The sequence below is a fragment of the Phoca vitulina genome, unplaced genomic scaffold, assembly GCF_004348235.1.
Source record: "Phoca vitulina isolate PV1807 unplaced genomic scaffold, GSC_HSeal_1.0 scaffold24, whole genome shotgun sequence".
Classification (NCBI taxonomy): domain Eukaryota; kingdom Metazoa; phylum Chordata; class Mammalia; order Carnivora; family Phocidae; genus Phoca; species Phoca vitulina.
Window position 1 is genome coordinate 9,386,852 of NW_022589727.1, and position 20,070 is coordinate 9,406,921.

At 35.6% G+C, this 20,070-nt stretch overlaps 1 protein-coding gene across 10 annotated transcripts in view; it reads left to right on the forward strand.

Annotated features, from left to right (window-relative positions):
- Window positions 1-20,070, forward strand: part of NOL4 (nucleolar protein 4) — a 410,686-nt gene that overhangs the window by 108,031 nt on the left and 282,585 nt on the right. For 8 of the 10 annotated variants that reach the window (XM_032421281.1, XM_032421282.1, XM_032421283.1 and 5 more), the window contains 3 exons: window positions 10,445-10,556; window positions 11,467-11,579; window positions 17,546-17,678. In XM_032421281.1, coding sequence (XP_032277172.1) covers window positions 10,445-10,556; window positions 11,467-11,579; window positions 17,546-17,678 — 358 coding nt within the window. Of the gene's footprint in view, window positions 1-2,883; window positions 5,733-10,444; window positions 10,557-11,466; window positions 11,580-16,157; window positions 16,382-17,545; window positions 17,679-20,070 lie in introns of those variants that run through there. The other 2 variants (XM_032421289.1, XM_032421290.1) reach the window with 2 other exon arrangements.

Sequence of the window (20,070 nt, forward strand, 5' to 3'; positions counted from 1 at the left end):
TAGGCATCGTTTGTTGCTTTTTCTCTAGTTCTTTAAGGTGTAGAATTAGTTGGTGAATTCGGGATTTTTCTATTTTTTTGAGTGAGGCTTGGATGACTATGTATTTCCCCCTTAGGACTGCCTTTGTAGCATCCCATAGGTTTTGGACCAATGTGTTTTCGTTCTCATTGGTTTCCATGAATTGTTTAAGTTCTTCAATTTCCTGGTTGACCCAAACATTCTTGAGCAGAGTGGTCTTTAGCTTCCAAGTGTTTGAATTTCTTCCAAATTTTTTCTTGTGATTGAGTTCCAGTTTTAAAGCATTATGATCTGAGAATATGCAGGGAATAATCTCAATCTTCTGGTATCAGCTGTGGCCTGATTTGTGACCCATTATGTGGTCTTTTCTGGAGAAAGTTCCCTGTGCGCTCGAAAAGACTTGAGTATTCTGTTGTTTTAGGGTGGAATGTTTTGTATATATCTATGAGGTCCATCTGGTCCAGTGTGTCATTCAAAGCTCTTGTTTCTTTGTTGATTTTCTCCTTGGATGATCTGTCTGTTGCTGAGAGTGGAATATTGAGGTCTCCTACAATTAATGTATTGTTATCAATATGACTCTTTATTTTGGTTAACAGTTGGCTTATGTAGATGGCTGCTCCCATGTTGGGGGCATAGATATTTACAATTGTTAGATCTTCTTGTTGGATAGACCCTTTAAGAATGATATAGTATCCTTCTGTGTCTCTAACTATAGTCTTTAGTTTAAAATCTAATTTGTCTGATATAAGAATTGCTACCCCAGCTTTCTTTTTAGGTCTGCTGGCATGGAAGATAGATCTCCATCCCTTCACTTTCAGTCTGGGTGTATCTTTAGGTTCAAAATGAGTCTCTTGTAGACAGCATATGGATGGATCCTGTCTTTTATCCAATCTGCAACCCTGTGCCGCTTTATGGGAGCATTTAGGCCATTCACGTTGAGAGTGATTATTGAAAGATATGAATTGTCATCATGTTGCATGTGAAGACCTTGTGTTTATAGATTGTCCCTGTAAATTTCTTTTCTATATCACTCTTGGGGCCTTTCTACTTTTATAGAACCCTCCTTAATATTTCTTGCAGGATGGGCTTAGTGGTCACATATTCTTTCAGCTTCTGCCGATCATGGAAGCTCTGCATCTCTCCATCCATTCTAAAGGACAGCCTTGCCGGATAAAGTATTCTTGGCTGCATGTTCTTCTCGCTTAGTACCCTGAATATGTCTTGCCAGGCCTTTCTGGCTTGCCAGGTCTCTGTGGATAGGTCTGACGTTATTCTGATGTTCTTCCCTCTGTACTTAAGGAATCTCTTCCCCCTAACTGCCCTTAAGATGGTTTCCTTTGTTCTAAGATTTGAGAGTTTTACTATTACATGCCGGGGCATTGGCCTGTTTTCCTTGATCTTGGGAGGGGTGCTCTCTGCCTCTAGGACACGAATGTTTGTTTCATTCCCCAGATTAGGGAAGTTCTCAGCTACGATTTGCTCAAATATATCTTCTAGTCCTCTCTCTCTCCACCCCCTCAGGGATTCCACTAATTCTCAGAGCAGAGAGATCACAGTCTGTTTTTCAGTGAGCTCTCCAGGCCACACTATCTCCGTTTCTGTCTGTGCTGCTATAAACTGCAGCATCCTGGGTTGTGTGCCCCTCAGCAGGCTCCCAGTCCTTGCCTCCAGGTTGGGGCATGGGGGCACTCTGCCCTTTGTGCTTCTAAAACCGCCAGCTGCCCCCAGATCGCACGCGTGACCCCACCGCTCCAGTTTCCGTCTGGGGTTCTGCCCTAAAGTCCTTTCCCCGCCGCTACCGGTCTGCGAGTCTGTGCCCTGTCCCCAGCGGGGGAGGTTGTCGCTCACTGGTGGTATAGGATCCCCACGGCCAGGCTCCCTCCCCCTTCCATTTATCTTCCGATATGTGCCCGCGGAATCACAGCTCCCTGCTTCATACCTTGAAGCCAACGGCCTGCGATACTCTGTAGAGATCCATATCTATCTTCTTACATCTCAGGCTGATTTCATGGGTGTTCGGAGTGTCTGGTAGATATCCAGCTCAATTCTGGGGACCGGTTGGAATAGGGTCCTACTCCTACTCCTTCTCCTCCCCCATCTTTTCCCCCCTTAAGAGGGATTTTCTAAAGGAAACCATCTCTGGCCAGTTTTCTACTTAATATCTCAAAATATTGTTTTCATTATTTGCCAGTTGTTGAGCAATTCAAGAATTCACACAATGATTTCTGCATCTGTGGCACATGGTTAGCATCTCCTGACTGCTTTGCCTGCACAAATCTGTGAGGGTTGTGTAACTTGAGATCAAGCCCCACATGTGGTCCTGCTTCAGGCTCCATGCTCAGTGGGGAGTCTGCTAAAGGTTCTCTCTCCTTCACCTCCTCCCACCCCCTGTCTCCTCTCTCTCATAAATAAATAAATCTTTTAAAAAAATTATTTTCAGGCTCTAACTCATATTTTCATTCATCTAGTTAAATGTATCCTGTGAAATTGCGAGATTTAATGAATAAGACACAGGATGCCCAGTTATATTTGAATTTCAGATAAACAATAATTTTTAATAGAAGTTTGTCCCAATGTTGCATGTTTATCTGGAATTCATATTTAATTGGCAAAGCTGTTTTATCTACTACCATTAATCCTATTTAAAAATCAGCACTAGGGGCGCCTGGGTGGCTCAGTCGTTAAGCGTCTGCCTTCGGCTCAGGTCATGATCCCGGAGTCCTGGGATCGAGCCCCGCATCGGGCTCCATGCTCCGCGGGAGGCCTGCTTCTCCCTCTCTCACTCCCACTGCTTGTGTTCCCTATCTCGCTGTGTCTGTCTCTGTCAAATAAATAAATAAAATCTTGGAAAAAAAAAAAAAAAATCAGCACTAGACCCTAAGGGTAGAAAAAATTGTGGCGCCTCCCCTCATCTGTAATGCAAAATAAAAACTGTACTAAGTCCCAAATAAGCGAAGGATGATCTGATTTTGCCGTGTTATACTCAGTTGCTTTTTTAAAAACCTAACAGTAGTTCGGGTTTTGAAGCAAAAATTGTTGAGGTCCAGAGTGAATGCAGACTTGATATAGGCAGGCCAAATATCTGGCTTTTTGTCTAATTGATTATTGCTATGCATGTACTTTTTACCTAAGGGTATTTATGTTGAGTCCTGATGAAAGCATTTTTCAGAATCACTTTGGAATTAATCAAACACTTACCAATAGGTGAGTCCAATAATTTGATGTATCCAGGCACATTAGTGGTGTAGAACCATATCTAGCTGTATGCAGGGATAATTATTCTGTCTGTGCATTCAGTAGGTATTTGTTGAAGAAGTAAATGTTTAGGTGAAAAATGTCTTCATCTTTGAAAGACAGTTTCCATATGCACCTCTGCAAATTAATAATTACCTCTGTAGAAGTACAACGATGCTTACTGCTCATCTTTTCTCATGCATGAAATGGGTAATAGAGAACCCATATAAATATAAGGGCAAACCATTGGCTAGACATTTCAATTTCATAATACACCTAGAAAAATATCTGAGCGAGGTGTTATAACATTTGCAAACTTTTTTTTTAATTGTCCGAATTCCCTCTTTTCAAATGTATTCAAAGATACACAATGCCTAAAGTAGATAAAGGCAGGGTAGCCCTTGTTGAATAAGAGATGTTACACTGTACCAAGAATTCCATTCCCCAGTAGAGGTTTCTCTGGACTATGGTGTGCTATTTCTTTATGAATCAGGACATATGAGGTCTTTAATAACATTTAGATTTATAGGCTTTATTCAATGATAGTTAAATTTTATGAGTTTTTTAAAAATATGTTTTCTGTAGTTGTATTATCCAGTTATGTACATTGCAGGTGGTTTGTGATAGAATAGCACAATATTAAATATCACAATACTAAATATAACAAGATAAATCTCACTAGGAGATTATTTCTAATTTATTTTTTGTGCAGAATCTCAAGAGTGTACATATGAGAAAATATCAAAAGTTTGGTCCCAAGCACAAATTCTTCCGTAAGGGTACTGCATGGTCAGCAACAAACATGTTTTTAATGTTATCATTCCAGTAAAATAAAAGTATTATTGCTATTCTCATTTTTATAAAATAAAGGCAACGGTAATTTTAAAAATAGTGTGATTAGACCAGTTTTATTTGCTCTGAGGCTCAGTATCTGAAATGGAGCATACTGTACCAAGGCAGCAAGCTGAGGAGTAATGTAATTTAATGGAATGGAATAGAATTTATAATGAAATTCAGCAGAGCCTCCTAGTTTTCCAAATTACTCATATTTAGTAACATTAATTTTGTTTGTTTTTGTTTTGTTTTTTGCTAAAACCTTAGTGAACTTAGGGCAAAATGGTGTGATTTTGGTGGATAAATCTTTTGGCTTTAGCCATTTTGTTTTGCTTTAAAAAGTGGTTGCTAATGCACATGACCAGTGTCATGTAATATCTCTATTTCAGTTCATGGGTTAGTTTTGCATCTTAAGCCGAGAATGCCTTCTCTACTGGTGAATTTCCTTCAATAATTGGAATTCTTATTCCTATAAAAATAGGCTACTCATACTCCTTGTACTTTCTATTAAAAAGGAAGTCCTATGCATTCAGTTCCTGGCTGTTAAATATGACAACATTGTTGCAAAGCCCATCACTTTAACCATCAGTTCTGCGGAATAGCCTCCAGGTGGCGCTCTCCATTGTTAGTGTGCAGTCTGATGTGTTTCTTGTGAAGCTTTGTAACCCAAGCCAAGACGCAGAGTTTGACTGTCCCTTGTATTCAGAATGGCCGCCTCAAACCTGCTAGAGCATCTTAAACTTACAAAGAACCTCACACCAGGGAACATTATAAACATTTCAGGATATTAACCTAGGCTGTGAGGTTAATATTCCAACTCTTTATGGATGAGACAGTCTCCCTCTCTCTCTCTTCTCTCTCTTTTAATGCTGATAAGCAGGAGAGGCTAGAAAATACAGTGATTAAGGGGATAGTCTCCGAAACCAGATTATCACCTGAGTCCTTTCTCTTTACTTGTTTGACAAGTTATAAAACCTCTCTGAAGCTTAGTTTCCTCATCTTTTAAACAAAGATGACAATGGTGATGATAGTAATCTATTCTTGGGATTGTTGGGAGGATCAAAGGATAAAATCCATGTAAAATCCTTGCTTAGTATAATCCAGTTATTAAGGACTCAATTAATGGAAAACTTAAACACACATGTATTATTTAGGAAGCATTTCCTTTTTTGTAAAACAGCAACAGTGAGTAATAGTTGTCATATATTGAGTGAGAATCTTAATTTTGAGAACTGTCCATTCTCTACTATAACGGGAACCAGAGTATTGCAGGTATATGTGGCAGCTGAATACATTTAGAGCACCTTTCTTCTGAAAATGTTCAGAAATTAAACAGTTAAATATAGAGAAGAGGCTTGGGACTGAGGAAGAAAGACATAGGACAAGTAGTCCTGTTTTAAAATTCTTCTCTGTTAGCAGTGTTGTTATCAAAATTTTATGACTTGGGTTAATGAGATAAACTTGCATCATATAACTGTGAGACACAGAGTCTGAGAAAATACAGCAAAGTAATGGTTTATTATTACATTGTTTTGATTAATTGACCAAGGTCTTCAACTTTTCTAACTTGATGTTACTTCCTGTATTCAGATCCAGGTAGGAAAGATTTACTTCTGAAGACAAAGCTCTGCTATTCAAAAGTAAATGTAAGAAAATTTTAAGAATTATATATTATTGAATTTACAAGATAAGATTTGCAAATCAATTTAACCACAGTTGCTCTTTTATTTCCATTCTTTCGGATCACTGACATTTTTACCCTAACTGAACTGTGTTGAGAGGAAGCCAGAATTTGGCTTTATAGTTGTAAGATTTTGAAAAAAATATTTTCTTCTTTCTTCAGAGTGGCAGGGACATTGACAAGGTAAAATGCCCATCCTCTTTTCAATCATAATATTTGCCAGTAAACTTTTCAAAAATGTGCCCCCAATAGTTTGTTGTTGTTGTTTTAACCCACAAGTGGAAGATCAATAGCAGTGTCCCTTATGGGACTTGATCATTAGGCCTTCTTCAGGTGGATTTCTTTATCATTAGATTACTAATGTCACACTGTCTTTGTTATCGAGGCCAGTTTTATTGTTTACTCTATCAAAAGATGCTGCAGTTCCGTTATTCTTATGTAGAAGTATTACCATATTTTTTTTGATGGGAGAAGTCATTTCTACTTCTAGTTTATGATAATAATTTGATTCATGATATTTGGCAATATTGATGAACTCTGGTTTTAATGGACCTAGGATGTAATATTTTCATTGCAAACAGTATTAATGATGTCCAAAACACAGAGGAATTAAGGTCTTTAGAACTGGTAAGAAATGAAAAAGTAAGTTGTGCCACAACATCTCCTCCCCTCTCAACCGTAGCTAATTCAAAGTTAAAAGCAACACCAACAGAATCTTCGGCCATAACTCAAGTTTAGTGAAGTTTCACAAGTGCTGACTTTGTCCTGTGAGGATACTTTGATACTTCAGGTGTTTTTGAAATAAACAATTTTTAAAAATCTGTTTTGACATTTCTGCTTTCCTTGGGCACTGCACATTTCTCTATTGGATAAGGCCACCATGGTCCATTCAATTTATAGAAATAGACAAGGATTTGGGAAATCCAGGCTTGAGTTCCAGCTCTTTGCTTTGTTCTCTGTTGTGTAACGATGGCAGTTCATTTCATCTCTTCATACCAATCAATCCACTTATCAGATCTGTTTAGCTACTGTTTAAAATAATGAATGCAAAAAGTCAATGAAAAATATAAAGCATTATATAAATCTAAGAAAACAAGTCTGGATTCTTAGGAAAAAAAAGCATTTTTATGAAAGAGATGCCTCATAATTATTTACATGATAAATAGTGTTTGGTCATTAGTTTATAAATTTCTATATGGTTAGGTTCTCATCCTTCCTTTGGATGTTAATTTCTATTAATAAGCAATATATGTGCCTTGTCATAAGGCAGTTGTCTTTTTAGTGTTTAGTTCAGAGAGAGCAAGACTAATATCCATTCGTGTTTTGTTTTGCTTCTTATTACTAACAAGATGCAGTGTTTCTGCATGAACAAATTCTAAGTAAATACTCTCTATCCTTCCAAAATATAAAGATATTTCTAAGAATACATTTTCAAGTGAAGTATTAATCTCATCAGTGTTCTTGAAAATGTTCTGTCCTCTATATTCAAAGCTCAGTTTCTATCCCAGAAACAAATAAGTGGATTAGATTTGAAGAGTGGGTCAAGGAAAAAGACATTTATGCATGATTAAAGCATTTTATGTAATTAATTATAGTATTGGTAGAATGGTATTTCAAGTATCCAAGTCAAAATATTTTTCAATTTTGGTCCTTTACTTCCAGGTTTTATTTGCAACAGCTATTACCTATTGCATGAAGGATGTTAGGACTTTGATGAATGGACAGCAGAAGAACACATCTCTGAGTTTTATCACCGCTTATGAATATCTATTTAAAGTTGACTTAGCATTTCAAATGTTCACTCCCAGCAAATGGAAACAGAGCCTTTCATTAGAGGAGGAACCATAAGGGCATTTAGCCCCTGCCTCAATTTCTGAAGAGGCTTCACGTGTGGGCTTTCAATGTTATCTCTAAATGGGCTTACTGGAGGGTACCGACAGGATCAGAAGACAGGGCTTTAATTATGAAATGTATTTATTCAAATGTACCATAATTTAAGAACTTTTTAAGGATATTTCTTCATTTTTAAAAATACTCTAAGTACTTCAGCAATGAAGGTTGCCTAGGATTCTTAAATTCAAAGAAGCCGGGGAGGAAAAATTCTAGATAAGGAAAAAGAAATTATTTTCCGTCTTCACCTGCATGGCCAGAGAAATATTATTTCAGAAATGAGTGTGAGATGTAATGAGTCTGTTCTCTGGGTCTTTTGTCCTTGTGCTTAAGAAGACTCTGGGGTCTGCAGGCCCCAGTGAGCTTGAGGTGGGGAAGAAAGGATTCGAGGAGAGTGGGATGCCTTGGCAGGTCTCCCCATAAAATGGATTTTGAACACCAAGAAAAGTCCCCCCAAGTAAGTGCTTTTATCCACTTACATAACATGTAGTGACATGCCAAGTGCTGTGCCGGAATAACATTGCAGAGAATGGTGTGATAAAAGACTTGCTGAATTTTTTTTCTAAGATACAAAGTGGGACTTTATATTTTTTCCATGTACACATGAACACAAACATATTTGTGACCCTTACAGGTACTCTATTTTTCAGAGTTAAACTATAAAAGAAATGTAATATGATTAATAATAATTATTTAAAAAGTGGATTTGGAGCGACGTAATGCTAGGAGAAGTAATACAGTTGAGTCAGGTCAATGGTGAATCTGTCTAGAAGGGATTTCTACACAGGTGCCTTCTTAGCATCGGGGAAAGGGCAGATTGTAGAGAGCATCAGGACCCTGGAAGCAAATTCAGGATGTCTTCAAGTCCACCATTTGCCCCATCATTTTTTCAATGGAAGGTTTCTCTTTTATATAAGTAGAGAAAGATGTAATAGAAATCCTCTATGAAAATCAATTGGACATTCTTCTCGAATCCTCTTTGTTGAATTTACTGGTCAGCCCCATAGTTCCAATGGACTATGACTCCATGTGAGTTAAAATATCAGGACCAGGCATGTCTCATGGATTTTTTTTTAACTTCTGAATTGCTTTAATGTAGGTTTTCAGAGAGTCAGAAAAAAGGAAAAAAGATCTTTAAGTTAGATAAACAAATCAGGCAAAGGTGTGAGTTCCCTCAGTAAAATAGATGAATAGGAATCAAATTTGTGTGTGTGTGTGTGTGTGTGTGTGTGTGTGTGTGTGTGTGTGTAGTTAAGGGAAATAACATAAGAGAAAGTGAGAATTTAAATTGTGTATATATTTCCTTATTCAATAACTAATATAAAACAGTTTGATGAAATACTTTCAAATTGTTCTGTTTATTTTTCTCTCATGATTCTTTGTACAGTATGAAGAAGTATGTTTTAAAACCAGACAACAAATTTTAATTTACAAAAGATAGTTATATTAAAAACCCTAGTAGAGTTGAATTTTAATACCTGTGTATGGATAAGCCACAAGAGATTTTAATTGTGGACTTATACCTTCTCTTTGGTATTCTTATGGCTTTTTTGCCCTGATCTAGGATAAGTGATGCAAACTGATTTTATTATTAAATTCAAGGCAAAGTACGCTTTACAATTTTGGATTTTAATATATGGGGTTTCTTCAATGGTGTGCTCTTTCTACAGCATGAATAAGTAAAAGTTGACCCCATCACTATTAATGGAATTGGTGTAGACTTGTACTTAATTATACACAAACTGCATATTTTCTTTCCTATCTACAAACTTAAAATACAGTAGTGTTCATAACAGCTGTGCATGCACCTGAGAAATTGCCTGTAGCATTTATGTCTAATTCCCAACTCATTTCTTCTTCTTTATCTCATATTTCATGTACCAGCGTTAGTGTGATGGTGGAAGACTAATGCCCTGTATCACACTTCTTAGTAGCACTGTCTGAGTCCATGTCTGCTTTTATTTAGAGAAATTTAACTGTCAGCTTCCCTTCAGAAGTTATTTGCTTTGATAAGAGAAATACCTTGGTTTTTGAAAAGTTAATATTTTAAAAATTACTGACAAGAGTATTGATTTCTAATGTGATTCTAGATCATGGTTCTGAAAATAGAAACTCTGTATAGGGTATGGGGAAAGCTTGCTCTGACACTCGGTGTGAGCTGTTGTGGACATAAATTATGAAAGACTGACATAAGATAACAAATGGAAGAAGTGGCCAAAATGCATTTCCAGGTGTGTCATTTTCTGTGGAAGGGATGATTCACTGCAGTAAATATGTACGAGTTCTCTTAGAATTATCTGTCATTTTCAATTAAAATGTTTTGAAAAGCCATAATGAAGAAATGCTCATTAATTCAAAGTCCAAAGTTTCTTGTTTCTAGTTGGGGCTAAATTTTTTAAAATATATGTAAAATTGGATAAAACTATGGTGGTGCTAGCAGTAAGTTTAAAAACAACGTTGACAATTTTTAATAAGGAAAATTCACTACAGACTATCTGCACACTGTGATTACTTTTCCTAAAAGAAATGCAGAAATATAAACAGATATCCATCCAGATGTGGTTGATTTTTTTTTCTCCACATCACATTATTAGCTATTATTAAGACACATGCAATCAAGTTGGATAGATATTTCTTGAAATGATGCATGGTATGCAGTGCATGCTTTCATTGTGCTTCCTGCCATTATGGAATAATGCGTCTTATTTGGAAATACACTGATCATTTCTGTTGACTCAGGCTCAGTCAGCTTATATAATAACACCTCTATTTTGTGAATCATTTCAGATTTCAGAGAGCTATGCCTTCCTACCAAGAGAAGCGGTGACACGGTTTCTAATGAGCTGCTCAGAGTGCCAGAAAAGAATGCATTTAAACCCAGATGGAACAGATCACAAAGGTAGCCACAGTGTCAAATAGTGAGACTTAAAGTAATTCTATTCATAGTGGCAATTTATATCCCACATTTTTATAAAAATGTGGCAGACTGAAACAGTTCAACAAGTCAGATCATCTCATTTATTGGAGTAGGAGGCAGTGAATTTTGAATATCCACTTCCAGAAGAATTCTGTGCCCATTCTCAGAAGAAAGGCAGTTTTGGCTGTGGCAAATAATTTTTTTCCTATAATAATATTTTAGCTTTCACATATTGTGTGTATTTCATGGTATTTTAAATATATTTAGCAAGGAAACTGATGTTCCATCAGTGTCCTTTTAAACCTACCAATTCCTTATTTGTGAAAGTGATGAGTAGTATGGAGCTCCCTAACTGAAAATTTTTATATGCAAGTTATAATTTGTCTTTAGCTCTCATTAAAAATTATTAAGATGATTTTCCTAACCTATCAATTTGTCTCAGAGTTTAAATTAATCTCAAAGATACATTTAGGCTAGCGCACCCCCATATGTTGGGGGATGAATAGACAAAAAAGAAAAAGATAAAAGAAAAAAAACTGCACAAATTTCCTTTTTCACTCAAGTAGCACATAGAGAAAGTAGTTATGCAGCAAAGGAGAAAAATACAAGAATACAGGTAATTGTGTTTAATCACTATATTGGCTTCACCCACTGTTACTGGGGTATCAAAAAGCTCCCCTAGAGTTAGAGGTAACTAATTTATCTGTAGCGTTAATTTGGCCCATACACCTTTTTATGGTTATTTTTTTCCTACAACCCATCCATAATGCTACCAATCTCCTGAAGACTTGGTATCTAGAATCCTATTTCAATTTGAACAAATTGAATCATTCTGAAATTACAGGTAGAATGCGGTATCACTTTCATACCCATTAAAAATGTTTCATTACAGATAATGGAAAACCTCCCACTTTGGTGACCAGCATGATTGACTACAACATGCCCATTACCATGGCCTATATGAAGCATATGAAATTGCAGCTGCTAAACTCACAGCAAGATGAGGTAAAGCGGAAATATCTACTTCCAAGTCAGAATGAAGTTTGATAACCATGACTATTGTATTAAGCATGACGGCATTGTGAAGACGGTAATTTATTTTTTAATGAAAGGAGTGTCACTGGGATTGCACAGATGGAGAAACGGGCAGAAACTTCTAGTCCTTGATAGAGAGTCCCTGTCTCAACGCAGCTACCTTAGTGCTCTGTGGGAATGTGTTCGTTCCCAAGAAAGATTCATTTCACTTAATTAACTGCCATCAAGCCGGCCTTGGTAAAGGGCTAGAAAGTTCAGGGGAAAGCATCCCAAATGAGTGAGTATCCAAGGAAAGTATCCAAGCCTTTAGTACGAAGGCTATTTTGCCTGGAAGTAAAAAAAAAAAAAAGTCATTTTAATAGGTATTTCAAGTATAATAATTTTTCCACCATCAAAATCTTTCATACGTTTTAATGCTTTTTTTTCCCTTTCATTATTCTATATATTAGTTTGTCTACTTCTCCACATTTTCTAGAGATAAGTTTGGTGATTCTTCCTAATTAGAGGTATTTCGATATTTCAAGTTATTCTGTTTAATTTGTATGGTAAGAATCTAGAAATATGCTTGCTGGCAGGTATTAGACACAAATGCACATTTGTTGAATATTCTCTAGGATACTAATTAACTATTCAGTTTGGTGGAAGTATCTCAAAGACAGGGACCAATTTATATATATTCCCCCCCAAAACCTGTAGCAATAGGGACTTGGGAAATCCTTGTAAACTAGTTTAGTAGCCATTAATTAATGGGCACATTCGGATTATCAATATTAGGAATAGTTTCACAGGCTAATACATACACTGCTTCTTGAAATTTCTCAAGAACAGGAAATGTGGTTAAATATTTTTCAAATACAGCATTACTTGGTGAAGTATTATAAAATTCTTTCAATATTACTTTGTTGAGCTTACTTTATTTACTAAAACTCGGTTTTTTGTTTTGTTTTGTTTTCCTCTGTATTTGAACAGGTTTAATCTCAAAACTGTATTTATAAATTTGTTTGATCTCAAAAAACTAGTAAGGGTACACTCTATGAGATGATCTGCATTTGTACAATGGCAGTTTGGATTTCATATTACCAGATGGCTACATATAAACGATTAAATAAGTAGTAATAAAATCATTGGGTTAAAGACATGAGAGATAACTAAAAAAAACCATTAATGTCTATCTATCCCAGAGAATGGAAAAATTATTCCCATCATTTATTATATAATTGGAAAAAAATTTAAAACTTCATAAACTAGTTAGAGCTGTCAAATTATTTGTAGGAAGCTCATTCAGATGTTGGTACATTTATTTCTAGGCTAAAAAGTAAGAAGATCAACTTTGTGCCAACAGTACAGCCCACACATGCTGAATCTTTCTGGCTTCTAAAAAATCATAAGTATTTCACACAAAGGAAGTAGATCCTTTTAATTTATAACTGGATTAGGAAAATAACTCTCATCCTTACGTTTTGAAGATATCAATTGGATGTACACTGCCTTAAAAATATTCAGATAAGTGACTGCATTTTTTGCAAAATTTTAGAAGTTCTGATTATTGAAAGATAGGAAGGTGATTAAGTAAATCACATGAAAAAGGAATTCAAGTGATATATTTCTTTGTGATCAGTTATATTTAAATTTTAATGTGTTAATTCAATTAGTTCAACAAATGTTTATTGAGTACCTTCTATGTAACTGGCCCTCTTGTAGATAATGGAGGTAAACAGTGAGTAAATTGACAAAAATCTTACCTTTATTAAACTTAACTTCTAGTGGGGGGGAGAAAATGAAGTAAGTAATGAAAGTGTGTTTGTAAGAGGATGCGAAATGCTATTAAGAGGGATAAAGACAGGAGTGGGAATCCCTTTAAGATTACAAAATACTTTATCCAATGTAAGATCAGTTGACTTTCTTATAAATTGTTGACGGAGTTTAAACCAGGACAAACTTACAGGGAGGAAGTTTGGCAGTAATTATTAAAAACTTTTAAAAGTTACTCATATGCTTTGACTAGAAATTTGTACTAAGGGATGTGATGAATGAAACAATTTATATATTAGGATGTTTGTTGCATTGCTAATGGTGAATAATTGGAAATATTTTCAAGATCCAACAATGAGGAATTGTCAGATCTTCACTGACCAATATGATAGCCACCAGCCCATATGTGGACATTTAAATTTAATTGAAAATTAATTAAAATTAATGAAAATTAAATTTTCAGTTCTTCAGTTGCACTAACCATGTTTCAAGTGCTCAATAGCCAAGTATGGATGGTAGTCACCTGACTGAATAGGGAGTATTATAGAGCCATTCCATCAGCACAGAATGTTTTTCTGAACATTACTGGCTAAATAACCAGCATTAGGGGCACCCCTGGAGCTTAGTGAGCTGCATGTTGCAGGACCCCTCACCCCAAGATTCTGATTCTAGACCTAGTGTGTGACACCTGGTGATCCGAATTTTTAACAGTATCTACCCTCATGCACACTAAGGTCTGAGGTGGTACATTTCATGGGAAGGCTAATAATATAGGCTTTAAGTTGATTTGAGCATAAGGTAAGTGAAAAATAGAACAAAGAAGAGATTGGTGAGAGCAGTTTTCAAGCAATCTTATGGAAACCCCTTAATGTTTGATTGAGCAGCTTACACATTCCTTGGTAGATTTGGATTGACTTGACTATAGCTGCAAATTTATGAGCAGAGAAGAGGCACTCTCTGAAGTGGAAAGATTAATTTAACAGTAGTCAATGAACAGGACTGGTGGGGAAGAAATTGGAGGTGGGTAGATAACTAGGAGACTATTATTCATCATTCAGGAAATGGGAACATGAGATCAGGACAATACCAATGGAAATTGAGAGTTACATGGTACAGACTCTTTAGAGGTAAAATCTGGAAATTGAAAACTAAAATAAGATATGGAACAGATCAGGGATCTGAATTTCAAGCAACTGTCTTAAAAGGAAAAAGACGGGATAAAATTATTATAGTAAAATATTTATTCTAATTTTTAAAAATTAAGTTTTTTTTAGGGAAGCAAATGCTATGATAACTGGCCATAGCTTTCATTATGATAAGATTTTAGTAACATAAGGAATAAGGTCACACTGTAGGATGTGAAGACTCTTTTTCTGGTTATCATTCAGAATAAAATACTCACAGAGGGAAGAATTTAGATGAATGGCTTACAGATGCTCATGAATAAAATAAAATACTTAATATCATATCAATAAAGTTTTCTGATTCTTCACTCTTAGAAATCTTCAGTAATTTCTTTCCAGAGTGATTAGCATTGCCTCTATGTTGATAATAAAAAACCCACAGTACTATATTTTATACACTTTTGCCACCTCTTAAAAAACAAACAAACAAAAGATAGTAATTTAATCATTTAATAATTGGAATAGAACTTACAGAATGAATGCATGCACTTAGTTTCATTAAAGGTCTTAAATCTAAGCAATTGGATAATTTATATTCTAATGAGTAGAATTGGGAAAAGTGAATTATATTTCATAGGAAATCATGGAGGAAAATATTTAAGATAGTCACAATCATTAAGCCACTTATGATAAATAGAATGGTGATTTTTAAAAAAAATAAAATAACAAGTACATTTGGTTATATAACCGTTTAATTTATTGTCCACATTTCTTAAAAAGCATGCTGATATGAGTGTTATTTATTGCTGATAAAATGTTGATTATTCATAATGCATTATAGCAGTTTATATAATCATTCTGTGGATTAGAGATTGTGATCTCTTTGTGTCTAGCTTTTCTTTAAACACACATACAGTCTCATATACACGTACGTTTTACACACACACATGCATACACATGCACACATAATATATATCAGATGGTATATATTGGAAATTAGCTATTTGTAGTATATATAATAAATGTTGATTCTGAAGACTATGTTTATATAGAATACACAGCTATTTTATAAATACATGTTGGTCATCTTTACTATTAAATTTATTTTTTGTATGTGTTCATAAAATATAATCGATATGAATCCTATTATATGCTGTAGGATTTCCTATATAGTGTACATAAAAATATTAAACAGTTTTATACTTATTATATATCTGACATTGTTCTCACTACTTTAAATATTATTATATTTCCTTAATCTTTATATAGCCCTATGAGATTGATGCTATTATTCCCATTTTATAGATGAAGAAATTGAGGCACAGAAAGGTGAGGTAACTTGCTTAAGGTAACATATCTAAGTGGCAGAGCATGGATCTAAATCAGTTCAGTCTGGCTCTAGAGAATGTGCTCTAAATTACTATCATATTGTAGACACTACATATAGTGTATATAATAAATATCTGTCACTTATGTGTGCATATATGTGTATGTATATGTATATGGTACACACTGATAACATTGATGTACACATTGAATTCTGTTATTTTTTCTCTTTTTAACATATATATTTATTTCAGATGCTTTGGATTTTCTTAGAATTTAGAATTGGAGAAAACATAATGTACCGAGAGAGAGGGCATGCCGCCGGGAGAAGTCTATGTGGCTGATTGCCCAGAGGCCTCGCAGGGTGGCATTTCCTTGCTGAATTAATGAAGAGCTAGTGCTACTCAGTAGACCCAGACATGATCAGACCTTTCGTAAAGGAAGGACACCAAAATCACCTTGACCTGACCTATGGATCAGAATGCCAATTTGTTAGTCTACTAGAATGTTCCTGTCCCCTAACCATAGCAACTTCTTTGCTGAAAACAAGATGTCATTTATGAAGCCAAGGTAACTCTTCCTATTCAAAGAAGCTATTTTCTCAAGCCTGAGTGACTTCATATAAATCCCGGTTCTGGTATATAATAGTGGGATACATTCTTTAACTGCTCTGTGCCTCAATTTCTCAATCTGTAAAATGGGATGAATCCTGGGACCTGACTCACAGGTGGTGATAAAGCTGAAGTGAGTGAACAAATATAAAAAAACAGTTATCTGTAACATTAATAGCACTACAACTACAGCTGCTGCTAATTATTATATTAATGCTAAACTTTCAGATCAGACATTTATAAATTAAAGTCAAACCTGGTGATTTTGATTCAGTACTTACAGTATGTCACAGCAGATTCCTCAGGCCCCTCTTCCTACATAAGCCCACCATTGGCCAAAAATCAATTCTCCAACAGGAGTTCGCTTCAGTAAAATGGCTACAGCAAAATATCTTAGATTTGATTTAAGTTCATTTTTGTCAGGTTTTGATGAACTGGGTGTTTGGAAAACTGGCCTTTTTGGTAATTTCTCCACTTGGTGGCCTGGCTTTTGGGAAATGGGTCTTTCACACTTCTACCCAGAACTTCTTTTTGGGGTTACAGTACAGTGTATATTCACTTATAACGAAAGAAGGGATGTGCTAAAACCTTGCTGTCAGTAAATGTGTATTTTCAATCTAGCCATGTAAGTTTGTCAATTATTAGAATCCATCCTGTTTGCCAATGACAGTATTTTGGTTAAGGTTTTCTTACTGCATCCTAAGATTTTTGCTTATAATATTTTATTAAGTAATTTATTTTTAGACTCAAAACATATACTTCTCTATATTTTGTATTTTGTGATTTGACTCTTCTAGGAAGTTTTTACTAATTAAAAGAATCGATTTTTCATTATTTAGGATAATTCACCAACTACATCCTTCCTAAACACGTTCTTTTACCTTTTAAATATGCCTGTGCATAGATACATTGTTTGATTTTTCACAAATCTTGAAATTCTTTAAAGGGAGAAATTATTACATTATTTGTTATTTCAGGTATCTATTAATATGTAACGTGTTTTACTGAGTTCTGTAAAAGCTTACTTTCTGGCTAAACTCTAATTGACCCTGTAGATAAAATGGTCACTATTTGAATGTGTTATATTTTATGATGCTTGATGATATTTTAAAACCATTTTCAGGATGAAAGTTCAATAGAAAGTGATGAATTTGATATGAGTGATTCAACACGGATGTCAGCCGTGAACTCCGATCTTAGCTCCAATCTTGAGGAAAGAATGCAAAGTCCTCAGGCTCTTCATGGCCAGCAAGATGGTAAGCCTTTCAAACTGAATAAACACAACAGAAATCTGAGTCAGAATGTATGAAAACATCTCATTCTCTTGTGCCAATTTTTTATCTGTTCCTACAGGGACTTTGTACGCTCAGGTTCCATTATCCACTTTCACTATTTTTTGGATTCAAGTATTTTGTTTAAAACTAGTGTGATAGACTGATTTATAAACAGATGTTAGTTATAAAAATCCAAGGTTGGTCACGTTTTGCTCCCTGAACATAAAATGTGTCGTATCAGTCTGGTTTTGGTTTCTGCGATGTTTCCTAGCTTTGGTTTCTTGAGCCATAATAACTAAGAGTTTAAAAATGATCAGAAGAGTAATTTGGATGTTTTAATTTTCCTAAAAGACAAAATTGTAATTAAAAAACAACTTACATAAAAGGACAGTTTTACCAAAGTGATTTCGCTGGGTAAGGAGATTTTTGCCGGGATTTTGACCTACTTTATTCAGCAGTAAAGGGAAAAAAAAGATCATGATCTCTTATTCCTGGGTCCATTGACAATCCCTGAATTATCCAATTGTTCTTGATAGGAAGAAAACTGGATATGAGAAAGTACACTAGGCAGTTAATGTTTTAAGTCTCCTATTTGCAGAGATCTTTTAAAAATTATTTTGTAGATTTCTATCTTTGTAAGTATAGAATAATGTGTGAAAATAAATGTACCTACTAGGGTCATTGTGAATGAAAATGAAGGGTTATAAATAAAAGGCAAATGGCCAATTTTATTCAACATTAGTTTATCATTCCTGTAATTAACAAGTTTACATGAACTTTTTTGACTGTATAATTTTGTGCCTACATCTGTAGATAGGGAAATGAAACATTTTTCTTGCTTTCTCTGATACTTGCTATTAAAAACTGGTTGTAAAAGATTGCTGCATTTCTAGTGGCTATTAGTGATCTGCTTTTGCTGTCAAGGTTTAAGAAATCCGTAGTTTTAAGTATACCAAAAGTTCAAAAAAACAAAGTGGCAAGGGTGTTTCTTTTTCACAGTTCAGATGAGTCTAAAAGATGTTGGTGTCCTTGGCACGAATTACAAGGAAGGAGGAGTGCGTTGATCAGTGGCCTTAAAATCATATCTTACCCACTACAGAGTAGCATAGCTATTGGGATAGAAAGGACATTTACTTGGGAAATTTCTAAGAATGAAGTTTTTCTGGTTTGGATATAAATTATTTATTTATTTATTGGAGAGAGAGAGAGAGAGAGAGAGAGAGGGAGAGCACGGAGGGAGACTGAGGGAGAAGCAGACTCCCCACTGAGGAGGGAGCCCGACGCAGGACTCGATCCCTGCACCCTGAGATCATGACCTGAGCTGAAGGCAGACGCTTAACTGACTGAGCCACCCAGGCGCCCCCATCTTTTTTCTTTTAAAATATGAGTAGACGTCTTCAGATTTTGATTTTTTATTGGAAATTGTCTAGCACTGGGATCATAGCATAACGGAAATATGTATCAGCGATATATCACTCTACTAATATTTGTTCATGTGTTTTGCCTGTTTATACCATCATCTTTTTTAGTCTATAATTCTAGAGAATGTAAATAACAAGAGGATGTGTCCCATGATGCAAATTCATGGTTTTCTTGTTTGAAGTTGCAGTTGTGGATCTTTGGCTAGGGAATAGCTGATGTGATATAAATCTGTATTGATTTTAATAAAATCCAGTGGAATAATTTCAAATATTATTTACTCTGAGGGGAAAGTACTTTCTCATCATATATCAATGTATGCCTCAAGGATAAGGACATATCTAGTCATTCCTTCTCCAATCTAAGCCTAACCCTTCCTGCCTTTTCCTCACACTTCTGAGTTTTCTTTTGCAGGTACTTCCATTCTTTTCCTACATACAAGCCTGGTGTAATAAATGTCCTTTTTATTTTTTTTAAAGATTTTATTTATTTATTTTTTAGAGAGCGAGCGAGAGAGAAACAGCATGAGAGGGGAGAGGGTCAGAGGGAGAAGCAGGCTCCCCGCTGAGGCGGGAGCCCGATGTGGGACTCAATCCCAGGACCCTGGGATCATGACCTGAGCCGAAGGCAGACGCTTAACCATCTGAGCCACCCAGGCGCCCAATAAATGTCCTTTTTAGAAAGCCTCCTCTGATCCCATTGTTACCTTCCATTCCGTGCCCCATTCCTCTGCACCATTCCCACAACACACTTTCCAGCAAAACTCATTTAAGGACTTGGCTCATCATCTCCACTTTCTCCCTTCTGCTCCTTCTGCTCATCTCGGGTAAGCTTTCATCCTTGCCACTCCACATTGGAGAGCCCTAGGGTGCAACCCTTAACTCTCTCTTCCCCTACATTCACTCTCTAGATGATCACATTGAATCATGTAGCTTTTAATACCATCCGTACCCTG